The sequence below is a fragment of the Dysidea avara genome, chromosome 2, assembly GCF_963678975.1.
Source record: "Dysidea avara chromosome 2, odDysAvar1.4, whole genome shotgun sequence".
Lineage (NCBI taxonomy): Eukaryota > Metazoa > Porifera > Demospongiae > Dictyoceratida > Dysideidae > Dysidea > Dysidea avara.
Genome location: NC_089273.1, coordinates 30,038,398 through 30,051,538, shown reverse-complemented (window position 1 = coordinate 30,051,538; position 13,141 = coordinate 30,038,398). Strand labels below are relative to the sequence as shown.

General features: G+C 36.1%; 1 protein-coding gene across 1 annotated transcript in view; it reads right to left on the bottom strand.

Annotated features, from left to right (window-relative positions):
* Nucleotides 1–572: 572 nt before the first annotated feature.
* LOC136244281 (uncharacterized) overlaps nucleotides 573–13,141 on the bottom strand; it is a 44,758-nt gene continuing 32,189 nt past the window's right edge. Inside the window, exons 13-14 of the mRNA XM_066035830.1 lie at nucleotides 717–798; nucleotides 573–631 (exon numbers count right to left, since the gene is read on the bottom strand). Coding sequence (XP_065891902.1) covers nucleotides 787–798 — 12 coding nt within the window. The 3' untranslated portion in view covers nucleotides 573–631; nucleotides 717–786. The remainder of the gene's footprint in view (nucleotides 632–716; nucleotides 799–13,141) is intronic.

The following is a 13,141-nucleotide window of genomic DNA, read 5'->3' as shown; positions in this document are numbered from 1 at the left end:
TAATTCGTTCGTTAATTTGAAGAATATTCGAATACCTAAAATTTAATATTCGTTTCACCCCTAGTATATACTATATAGTCATCTTGACAACTAATCAAAATGCAAAGTAATCCGGACAAGCCTTTGGGGGAGCATGTGTTAAAATGTTTGTGGTAGCTAATTGTCTGTGTGGTGTAATAGAGGCAGGTATCCAGGTGGAGATGTGATTTGTAACAGCAACTCTGTTTTCTATACTAAATATATATCATATCAGAACAAACTAACTATTTGTCACATCAGTATAATAGCTACTGTAGTTTATCAACATTCATTGAATAATTTGTATACACAGTGAATTTAAAATCAGTGTCGGCTATTTGAGGTACAGATAATATGACAGTCATAACTAGCCATGACCACTTCTTTCTAGTATCGTGATACAGTATCGTATTGAATAGTTTATTGATGGTGATACGTACGTGATATATACACAAAATGTATGGTATCGCAGAACACTAACACACACTCACACACACACACATCAAAATTTAATCTGCTCATCTAAGCTTTACTGACTTACGGTAACTTACAAAAGTCCAGCACTATACTCAAGTAAACAGCATCCTAATCCATTGTAAGCATTTTGCACTACCTGTGTATATAGATAAAGCATGCAATTACATGACATCTTGATTATACACAATACACACACAAACACAAGCACACACATACAGTACCTGACGACATTCACTTGGACAGTGATTATCTCTCATTACTGAAAGACAAACTCCGGTAAAGTTTTCGTGATCAGTAAGTATCCTGTGGATAATAAAAAATATGTAAAGCTATTTCAAGAAGGCAATATCCTTGTATTTATTATCAGTTTCATAGCAAAATGCACTTTTCGTGATGACATGTCGTACCCCCTGCTTAATACCAATAAAGTGTACTGAAAAGCAGAATGCAGTTAGGGTACTAGTAGCTATTAGCTAGTCTACTGGCAATCCCTAACAAAGTGCAACTACATTTGCAATGATGGGCTTTCAGAATTTGCTGTTGTGATAGTAAACTTATTTCTAGATCTGTCAGATTAAGAAGACTGATCTATAGCTAGCTAAGAAATAATGCCAGCACTATAACTCACAGCATGGGGTCATATCAGAAGGCAGATTTTAAATTCATATTAATATGCAGTGTTGGGGGTAACGCGTTACATAAGTAGCGCATTGCATAATAATTATTAATTTTGTGGAAAAGAAGTAATATAACGAAATATGCTGTAAAAACAGGTAATATAACTCAAGTTACTTTACTTGCAAATGTAATGCGATACTTCAGTAACGATGTTACTATAACGAGTCTAATATTATGTAATATTATTACTGTATGTAACAATGCTACTAATCTTGTTAGTAATTCACTGAGTAATGCCTAGCCACTATGAAGTAACGAAGCCTATTGAATGAAGCTTATTCGCCAGCTTCTTGCTTATAACTAAGATTTGCACATTGTCCAACAACGTATCATGTCATGTAGTTTCACACGTGACATGCAGCTTAAGGCTGTGGACACAAAGTAATATAATATGTATGTAATATTATTATAGTTACTTCGTTATATGATTAATTTGTAAGTGTAACTAAATATTTCAGTTGTAAATAATATGTAACGACTTACATTTAAAAAGTAACCGTCCCAACACTGATAATATATATTCTTATGAGACTATAAATTACCAAAACACTACAGTTTGCTAAAAGGCTTAGTTGGTAGCTCAGTACATAATATACTGAAGCTGATAACTATAACCAATTAAACCAACTAACACCTTTTGAATCATATAATTGATTTAAAATATAAAACTACACTAATCAGTTAGCCATAGGGGAAAACACTGCTAATTATCTGAATAAAACAAAACCCACAGATAAAACTTTTGTAACTGGAGATGCAACCCACAATCAAAACCTATTCTTGGAAGAACTCTTGAGGAAAAGGAAGCTATACTCTACTGGAACAAAATTTAACAATAGGTATAGTTACATAGACATTATATGCTGGTAGTGATGCATAGTTCCTGAAATAGTTCTGCTTTTGATACACATAGAAGATTAAGGGTTTTATTGGCTAAGCACTAACTTAAAAAGAAAAGGGGCCCCTTAGTCCACCCCCCACTAAATCTTCCCCTGCTTAACCAAAGAAACATGGCACATTTCTAAAAAGTAGCTGCTCGCATCTTTGACGTATCACATTTCTTTGGTTAACAAATTATACGGATAGTGTCAAGATGAGTGTGGGATTCAAACTGGACCAGACTCTTTTCTCCCTACCCAGTAACAAAGAGAAAAAAGAGGTCTGGCCATGCAAGACTACATATGTAACACTACGGTTAGTAGTTTATTATTATTGGGGAAGTTTTCACACAGAGGAAGAAGCTCCTCATGTAAGTCAAGTTTATGGACAATTAGTATGAGACTGAATCTCAATGGACCTTAGATAAAAATTGACAGCAGGAGGTCAAAGAAGGGAATAAGGGAATTGCGGCAAACTGAAAGTGTATTATTACAGGTGTATCAATTACATCAAAATGACAGGATTATACAAAAGGACATGCCTGTAAATGTACTTCCCACACATAGAGTAGTACATTAACATTAAATTACAAAACAACACAATAACTATACAAAACAGCGCAAAAAAATCCTACAATATCAGAAAAGAAATTAAAATGGCAAAGGGCTGAGTAGAATAGACCATAAGAATGGCATATGGTATATATAGGGTTCCAAAGGAACAAGCTGAGCCGTGTATCAAGTTGGAAGGAAAAGCAATATATACGAATTAGATGTATATGGCTGTATGGATAGAGGATGAGAACTAGGCTAGGCTCAACTAGCTGATAAAGTTCATGAAACGGTTCATTATCATGTACATGGCAAAGGAAATATTTGTGGTGTTGCTTGATGGTAGGTCAATTAACTGTCTATGCTATGTTTGAAACTGAGATGGAACTCTGACTTATAAAAGTGAGAAATTACTTACATTGGAGTAAAAAGAACAATTCAATGTGTAAGCTAGGTCTATATATGCACAACTAACAACCAAAAGAATTAATTTGCTAGGTGACTATATGCCCTGCTGCAATATGTCATACCTGCTATTCTCATTATGCTGAAGTGTACTTGTACAATGAGTGTGATTGTTAATATAAAAGCATTGTATATAGTTGCATGCCAATTAGCTACTAAACACTGCATGTATATAAAAAAATACTACAAAAATAGATTGAGTGTATAACAGTACTAATAAATGGTAGGTGATTTGGCGGGAACTTTTGTTTGACTAGTTCATTCACCTTTCGAGAATGTGGTGTGCCACGTGACATAAACCTGTTAAACCAGGTTGCAGATTATGTAATGCTTGAAACCATTAACATTACTACGTTCGCTCTTAGGTTGTAGCGTACCCTTAGGTCATAGCATGCACTTAGGTCACAGCAATTATATTCCTACAACTGCAGCATATATACATGTTAAGTGGTAGTTTTAAACACCAGGTCTTACTGGTGATATAAAGTAGGATCTCCCATTAATATTAATACAGGTCCAGCTAAAAGACAAAATTAATGTTTATAGTTTTTATTATTGGATTGCAGTCACATGAAGGCACAGCTAAGATTAATTCATTCCAGTACTGGAATGGTATTATTGCAACAGCTCAGATGTGGTTCAGTGATTGTGATTTTGATATAGTGTCAGAATCTGTGGTATTCACCAGAAGCACTTCTGCTTTCATGTAGTTGTCACTCTTTCTGACTTATGATTTGTCAGCATTCAACCAAGTGCACTGTTTGCAAGGTTTCTACCACATCAATGGGGATACACTGCCTTATGAAGTTCTTTATTAAAGTGTGTACAATATTTTTAGCAGCCATGAATCACCTAAAGTTCACATCTACTTTAGTTAATTACATTTCAGTTAAGAATCTAACTGAATGCATTATCTAATTTTCTATTAACAAAAGGCTTTAAAGCACAAGTGCTGAAGGCCTGGTCCCACAGTCTGTTTATGCACTCCTTTTAGTATTAATGTAAAAGATGCAGCATATTAGTAAACATTTCCAGTATAGCTACAGGGTAATAACTTCATGCATAATACATTCATAAGTATAGCCTACATAATAATATCCTCTCCATTACTATTTTACTCTTGTCTATAACTTGTTATAAATTTAACCATGGATTGCTTGTTAGACCACGGAATGAAATGAATTGTACTGTAGTGACTAATCCATATAATAATTTTTTTGTAATTGTACTGGATTGGATGACTTAAAAGGAGAAGTGTAGTTGCTTAACAACTTATATAGCAACTCTCCGTTTTACAATAATTATTATGTCATTTGCAGCAAATCATCATTAAATCCTTTCAATGTAGATAATCTATCACATCAAAGCTACAATGTAATTTTGTTTCTTCTTTTCGATGAATGAATTAGCTAGCTAGTTGAAGACACACTGTTTTTTATGGATGACAAAATGTTCGAGTATGTAAATACTGCATATACCGACTATCAGACTGAGAAGAGCAAAATGTATACAATAGGCAGTGACCATTTTAAATGAAATGTATGTCATTGCTATTAAATGGTGTTCATATACTTAAGAAATACACTCAGCAGTTTTGTTGGAACAAAAAGCAAACACGAGAGGCAATGTGACCTTTCACTTTTGACCTGCAAATGCCTCCCATGTAGGAGAGTATAAAGTCAAGTGTTAGGTAGTTATTGCACTGAAGTTATCTTTTTGGTAATTATTACATAGGTTGTACATCTGCCTTGGTTTTGTAATTGATTTATCTACAGGAATTCTGGTTTGCTAAAAGTGTTCCTCTTTGTTTAGTAGTACTTCATTGGCTTCAGTTTTGTTTGTGTTGTTTGTATAAAGTGAACACAGCTAAGCAGAAAGTAACAGTAGTTTTAACACGATGTTGAAAGTCGCTGTGCTGGTAGCAGCTTTAACAGCTATTAACAGTAGCGTAGCTGCAACGTTGCCGTGTGATTCCCATCTGAGGTTTGTACTACCGGATTTATTTAAGCATTGTGGAAACTGCAACTATAGTCCATGGAGCCATTGGAGATTTGTGGATAGAACAGCATCATCAAAGTGTTTCACAAAAATAGCATTTACAGAAACAAGAACTCGATATGACTACAACAAAGTCTGTGAGAACAAAACAGAAACTCGACACACTTGTAAGTTCCTATTATGCCTCAGTGTATAGTGTTATACGTAGTTATTGTAGTAAGGATAAAGGATAGGAATTTTTAAAATGTTTAAAAACTATTCATCTAGCTATATAGCCCAAACATTAAATTTGCCTTTCATGGAAAGGCTACTTTTAGCACTGTAGTTGTCAACTGTTATAATTTTTTTTTTTGTCTTAACAGGTGAACCAACCACACAACAGAAGGTAGAAATGTTTGTTACTACATTGAACATGGGACTATCTCACCTGACACAACCTCATCAAGAACAACCAAACCACCGGAACAAACAAGGAGATGGAACATCACATGTAAATCAAACAATTGGAAAAAGAACAACAAATAATTGTCCATCTGGAATGAAAATCTGCACTTATACACATAGTAAGTCTGTTGTCTAATATCAGTAGGATGTATAACTGATATAAATCACCACAAACATTTGTCCTATAGCTAGGATAATATTTAGAAGTAGTGCTAATTGATGAAATCCTAGAAGACACTTTGAAGTATGGATAGACTACAGAATGTGTAATTGTATAGGAAATTCATAAGACAAGTATATGTAAAGAGTTTTACAGTGAGAAAGTAGCTATAATAGCATATAGGTATGTAGTTGGAGTTTGCATACATGGCCCTTACATAAACAAGAAGACATTAGACTGCTATATGTACGGTCTGCTATAATTTACAGCATAGATTTATTATAACAGATGTCTATGTAGCATTGCAACTACTTCTTACTTGTACTTTTATAATGATTCACAGGGGGACGAAAAGACATCTCAGTATTACTTGAAAGATCTGCCACTAACAGCAAACTACATCCCTTAGATGAAGTCATAACTCCTAATCAATTTGATCTAGAAGATAAGCTGAATGCCTTGTGGCAGCATCAAATAAGAAGAAGATCTGCATGCAATGACCGATACCTGTTGTTTATTCTTGATACTTCTGGAAGTATAGGATCCACCACATTTACTAATATGGTCAACAAGCTTTCCACCCTTGTTCCACTATTCTGTGACAACACAAAAGTAGCAGCCATCACTTTTGGATCAAGTATATATCATGAATTTTGCTTTAACTGTTATGAAGGAAAACAGCTCAATACTGCACTATCCTCCATACCTTATCGTGGTGGATCAACTCACACAGGAAGAGCAGTAAAATGTGCTTGCGAAGAAATTCTTACTATCCCTTGTGGTCTGCCTAGCACAAATGAATACCAAAACTGTCCAGCTCCAATTGATGTGATCATTATTACTGATGGAAAATCTAATGGTCCATTAGATGTATGTAAAGAAGCCAAGTGCCTTCACCAACAATCTCTCTATGATGTCAACACATTTACCATTGGAGTAGGGAACTATAATCGTAAAGAACTAGACTGCATAGCTGACCAAGACAATCTGAATGTCAACCATATCTTCTACATGAAGGACTTTGATGAGCTAGAGAAATTTCTTCAAAAAGTAATCGTATATTTGCAAACACCAATTGACCCTCAGAGGCCAAATGACCCAAACAACTATCACAAGTGCTACAATAGAAGATACAAAAATCACAGAAAGTAGTACAGCAACACAGCAGCATTGATGCAGAATTTTTAGCAAGCAGTAGAATTAGGTAATGTAGCCAGCTAGCTAGGTTATTATGCATGCACACTGATGATTGTATGGTGAACACTAATACACATTATACATAATGAACATCCAAAACAATTTCATTGATACCAGGTCGGATCTAGGATTGTTTGAAAGGGGGGACTAAGCTGGACAGGGACATAGGTTACTAACCAGACATTAGAAGATACCAAGCCTTTTCACAAGGCCCCACAGTGGTGAGATTCGTGTAGTATTCATGGTCAAATTAGGTATTTGGAATAATGACTACAGTATTGCGTACACTAGCATGTGAAGCATGCCAATGTAGGAGGGGTCTGGGGGTATGCCCCCTAGGAAATTTTTGAAAATTCTGCTCTTTAAAGATGAATCTTAGGGTTTTTTAAGCAGTTTTTCACTAGAAAATAATAGAATTTCGGTTTATATCAATAAATTTTACTTTTCTTTTCTATCAAAACTGATTGCAATATACATTGAATAGCTAGCTATCATGCATGCACGATAATCTTTTTATTTGTTGCTACCAAGCATTAAGATATAGATAGCTATGTACCATAATACATCAGCTCCTCTTAGCCATGCTCTAATCAGTTAAATCTGTGAGGCAGAAACGTGTATAGCTAAGTAGTAGTAGTAGCAGTGTTGCACGTAAATTAGTAGGATGCATGCTATTTAGCCTAGTGATGCTGTGTCAGCTTTAACAACAAATAAAGTGTACTGAAAATTAGAAGAATGCAGTGATGCACAAAGCAGGGTACTAGTAGCCATTAGCTAATCCTTAGCAAAGTGCAACTACATTTGCATTTATGGGTTTCCTGAATTTGCTGTTGTGATACTCAACTTATTTCTAGATCTGCTGGGCTAAGAAGACTGATCTATAGCTAGCTACTGTAGCACCATAACCTACAGCATGGGGTCATATCAGAAGCAGAGATCTTTTACTATAGCTGCCTTATGAGACAGTAGATTACCAAAAGACTACAGTTTGCTAAATGGCTGAGTTGGTAGCTACGTACATATTATATTAAAACTGATACCTCTAACCAACTAACACTTTTTGAATCATATAATTCATTATAAAATATTGAAATCACACTAATCACCTCTTATGGCCATAGTGAAAAACACTGCTAATTATCTGAATAAACAAAACCCACAATTAAAACTTTTGTAACTGGATATTCAGCCCACAATTGAAACCTGTTTTTTGAAAGAACATTAATTTTTAAGAAAAGGAAGCTATACTCTCCTGGAACAGAGTTAAATAATAGGTATAATTACATAGACATTATTTGTGTTGGTAGTGATACATACTGTAGTTCCTAAATAAGTCTGCTTTTGATACACATAGAAGATTTAGGGTTTTATTGGCCAAGTACTAACTTAAAAAGGAAAGGGGGAGCTACAGCCCCTTTAGCCCTTTCCCCCTAAATCTGCCTCTGGTATATCTGATACCCCCTCCCATTCCAGACTAATTTTACCTAGCAGTGCACAGCTATCCACCAGCATGCCTGGTGATGTCATACCCCGCATGACCTGCTGTATCAATCCTTGGGTGTCTTCCCTAGTAAGTGGGGCAGTGGTATCATCACTCCTGAATTTGTAGTATGGAATCCTCTTGCTGGCTATGTGTGGCTTGTGCAATGACCTCTCGGCGGTTCTCTACTGTTACACTGGTGTCCTCTCAATGAGTTTGGGTGGCGTACTCCTGTAGTTCTGCGTCATGTAATTCTCTTCCTAAGTATGGATAATGGCCTCCTGGTGGCTCTGTATCGATGTGGTGTCGTTGCTGCTCCTCCTTGTCTGCTTAACTGTTGTTGACTGGCCCCTATAACTCACTCTGAAAGCTGTTTTCTTTCCTCTTGGCATGATCATCAGAATCTTATTGCAAGGATTCATATGATAAATAGATACATTTGCTACCTTCACAAATAACACTTGCAAGTGTTGTACTGCACATGGGTTAATCCTAAACAGCACACTCCTATTCCTATACTAATATTTCTGCCGTATGGGCGCCCGTGTACTCCATTAACTTGGTTTAATATTATACAACTTCATCTAGTTGGACTAACCGACTATGCAGTTGAATTCATTTCTACGTAAAATCCAAAGTTGAGAGCCTTTGGCAACACTCGTTGTGGCAAAAATATACCATAAATGTTCATCATCTATCAATATAACTAAGCATCATAGTATGGAATAGTATACATAGACTGCCAAAATCTAATCAAAATCATCCTCAGATTATCTTCATAGCAACTTGGCAGTACTAGATGGATACAATTAAACACGAACATATCTGAAAACACAAAGCCAAAAATATTTCCAATGAGTTAACACAAAACTTTGTTCTTCCTATGCAACAGGATTTTCTATACAGCTTGACTCACTCATTGACCAATAAACTAACCAATTACTTTAGACAGAGATAACTTTATATGCTTGATTTTCAAAGTTACATATAATACAGGAGATGCAGGTTTGTCCAGACACACGTCTCTTAGTAGCAGCCAGGAGGTATTATGGATTTGGTCCTTCTATGTCTCCCATTTAGGGACCAGTCTATTTTGCTTTTTTCCCACCTATTTTTCTTTCCAGCAATTCTTTTATTTTACACCTATTATGCTCCATATTTTGCTCAAGAATTATAAATTTTGCTCAGCATTGCTCTTTGTTAATTGAACGTTTCCAAGTGCAAAGCTACAGTTTCGCCTTAAAGTGACTGTTCTATTAGAGTATCTCGATCAGCACTTACTCTTAACATGTAAAGCAAGAAGCTAGCTAATATTGCTTAACATGTGTGACTGTTTTATTATGGTATCTCGATTGTCACTTGTTGCTCCTGTAACAATTAGCTATGCATTGTCGATATTTTAGCGCGTCTGACTGTTCTATTAGGGTATCTCGATCTTTTGTGCAATTTTATGTCCACTTCACAAAAATTGCACCTATTATGCCAGAATTTTGTTCATTGCTTTTACCCACCCATTATTCCAAAATTTTGCCCGCAAAATCGACGAATCCCTACTCCCATTTCTTCACCACAAAGGCATTGAATAATGAGTAATTCATCAAATGCTTCACAAGTGACCAGGATTAGGCTTTGGTCAATTTGCTATACGCATTTTGAACATAGGCTACTATGCTTCTCAAAATCAAGCTTTCTAACTAACTAACTGTTTATTCCAGTATAATTATCAGCACAACATTACCCTTGCATTATAGTAAACAACTGCTCTATTAGAGTGCCTTGATCTTTATTATTACTATCGGTAAAGTGTGAAGAAACAATCAATATAATAGTTTGATTACGATGATGGACATGTACAAGGGAGGCTTCCTGCACATGAAGACATGCTAGTAGACATTATATCTTCAGTCAAGGGAATCTGATTAAATGTTCACAAGTATATAATTATTTAGGTGTAGGCAACCTTTGTTTCTTTAATTGAAGTTAAACTTCTCTTTTGAAACATAATTATGATTGGTGAACACGTGCACACTGCATCAAAAGAAAGAATGTATTGTTTACATATGAATGTGTGTTACACAGAATTGCAAACGAAGAACAGTATGGGAAGTGTCGTCCAGTCATTATGGAAAATATGGACAACTTTTGTTACAAACGTACGGAAGTTGGATCATAAGTTCCCATAAATTGACAACTTGAGCTGTAAGCAACGAGAAAATATGGGACACTAAGGGGACAAAGAAAGTCTATGATACATGCATTGTATTTACTGTAGTACACCAAAAGCACCTGCATGTCAGGCTGAAGCAACATCAAACAATGAAAAAATCAAGTTCCTAGCTCTGCTGTTCTCAAATTACAGTAAGTCAGTCAGTCATTCAGTCAGTCAGGCAATAGGAAATTCCTATAAAAAAATGAAATTTGCAGCAAAATTTCCAAACATACTGCAGGCACTTTTGGGCTTTGTTAGCTATACCTAACCAAGGCACCATGAAGGCATTGTGTGGATGGTTTCCGGAAATTTTTGTGGGAAGTGCAAATTTTCATGATCCATAAACTACTATACTGTATGATACAATTTTTGATATAAATTTGTATAAATGTGTAGTGTGTTGATAGGTTCATGTATGCTTTTGGATGTGCATCACACACTCTAATTAAAAATCTTCCTATTGTATATGCTAGCATAGTGCTTGATGCTTTTACTAGCATATCAAGACACACGGTAGTGTGTTGTGCGGCCCAAGAAGCCGGCGTGCCACACCGTGAGAATATTGACAGGAAGAACGAAAACGTCATTTTCACACCTTTGTATCTCGGTGATCACATATCTGATTGGAACCAAATTTGCTACACAGTTGCCCGCCAGCCAAGGGAGTCTACATTCCAAATTGGAAGGAAATCGCTCCAGCCATTTCCGAGATACGAGCTGCCAAAGTTTCGTTTTTTTTCTTCGTTTTTTTTTCTTCTTCGTCTTTTCGCACACTTGCAAAAATTGCTGTAACAAGCAAACGCGTACTCCGATCGCCTTGAAATTTGGCACACAGAAGGGAGTCCAAAGGCGAATCCTAGCATCAAATTTGGTACAAATCCGATGAATGGTTCAGGAGTTATGACCGATTATTCGCATAAAACAAGATCGATTTGTTGTCACGCCTACAGGGTAAACCGCTTCATGGAATGAGTTGAAAATTGCTATGTAGATGGAGTAACCATCGTAGGAGTGCCTTTTGGTGGTTTGAAAGGAATCGAGATAAAGACCACGGAGATATGACACAAAACCCAACCTGTGTCACAATTACGCGATCGATTTTTATGAGATTTTTATGAATAAAAAAGTATTAGTTTTCACGCCTACTAGGCAAACCGCTTAGAGCAATGAGCTGAAAATCGGTGTATAGCTGGAATAATCTTCATTGAAAGTCCTTGCAGTAGTACAGAAGAATCGGATTACAAACCACTGAGTTATGATTCGAAAGCCAACTCCGTGTAGCAAATGCGAGATCGAGATACTCTAATAGAACAGTCACCCTAATAGAGCATTCGGCTAATTTATTTACTCCATTATAGAATTTTATTACATCACAAGTTATTCTGTAGGGAGTTCAGCTGCAAACAGTTAATCTTATAGACAGTTCAGCAAGAAGACAGTCACCATGTGGAGAGTTAAGCAAATATATCACTATAGAGATTCAGAACATTACAAGTCATACTGAAGAAAGTTCAGCTATAAACAAGTCATGCACTGTGTAGAGAATTCAGCTACAATTAAGTCACTCTCTAGAGAATTCAGTTACACAGAATTCAGCTACACACAAGTCACTGTGGAGAGAGTTCAGCTACAAACAAATTACCCTTTAGAGTGATCAGCTACAAACAAATTACCCTTTAGAGTGATCAGCTACAAACAAAACACTTTGCAGGGTGTTCAGCTGCAACAAATCAACCTTTAGAGCGATCAGCAATGAACAAATCAACACAAATCTACCTGTAGAGAGATAAGCTAGAAACAAATCACCCTGTAGAGAGTTCAGCTACAAAAAATCACCCTGTAGAGACATCAGCTAGAAACTAGACACAATGTAAGGAGTTCAGCTACAAGCAATCACCCTGTAGAGAGTTCAGCTAAAACAAATCAACCTGCAGTGAAATCAGCTACAGACAAATCACCTTATAGAGAGTTCCGCTACAAACAGATTACATGTAGAGAGATCGGCTACAAACAAATCAACCTGCAGAGAGATCAGCTACACACAAATCAACTTGTAGAGAGATCAGCTACAAACAAATCACCCTGTAGGGAGATCAGCTAGAAACTACACACAATGTAAGGAGTTCAGCTAAAAACAAATCACCCTGAAGAGAGGTCAGCTACAAAAAATCACCCTGTAGAGATATCAGCTAGAAAGAAATCACCCTGAAGAGAGGTCAGCTATAAAATAAAACCTTGTAGAGAAATCAACTACAAAAAAAACATTTTGCAGAGAGTTCAGCTACAAACAAATCAACCTTTAGAGCGATCAGCAACAAACAAATCAACCTGTAGAGAGATAAGCTAGAAACAAATCACCCTGTAGAGGGTTCAGCTAAAACAAATCAATCTGCAGAGAGATCAGCTACAAACAAATCACCTTTTAGACAGTTCAGCTACAAACAAATTACCCTATAGAGAGATCAGCTACAGACAAATCACCTTATAGAGAGTTCCGCTACAAACAGATTACATGTAGAGAGATCAGCTACACACAAATCAACTTGTAGAGAGTTCAGCTACAAACAAATTACCCTGTAGAGAGA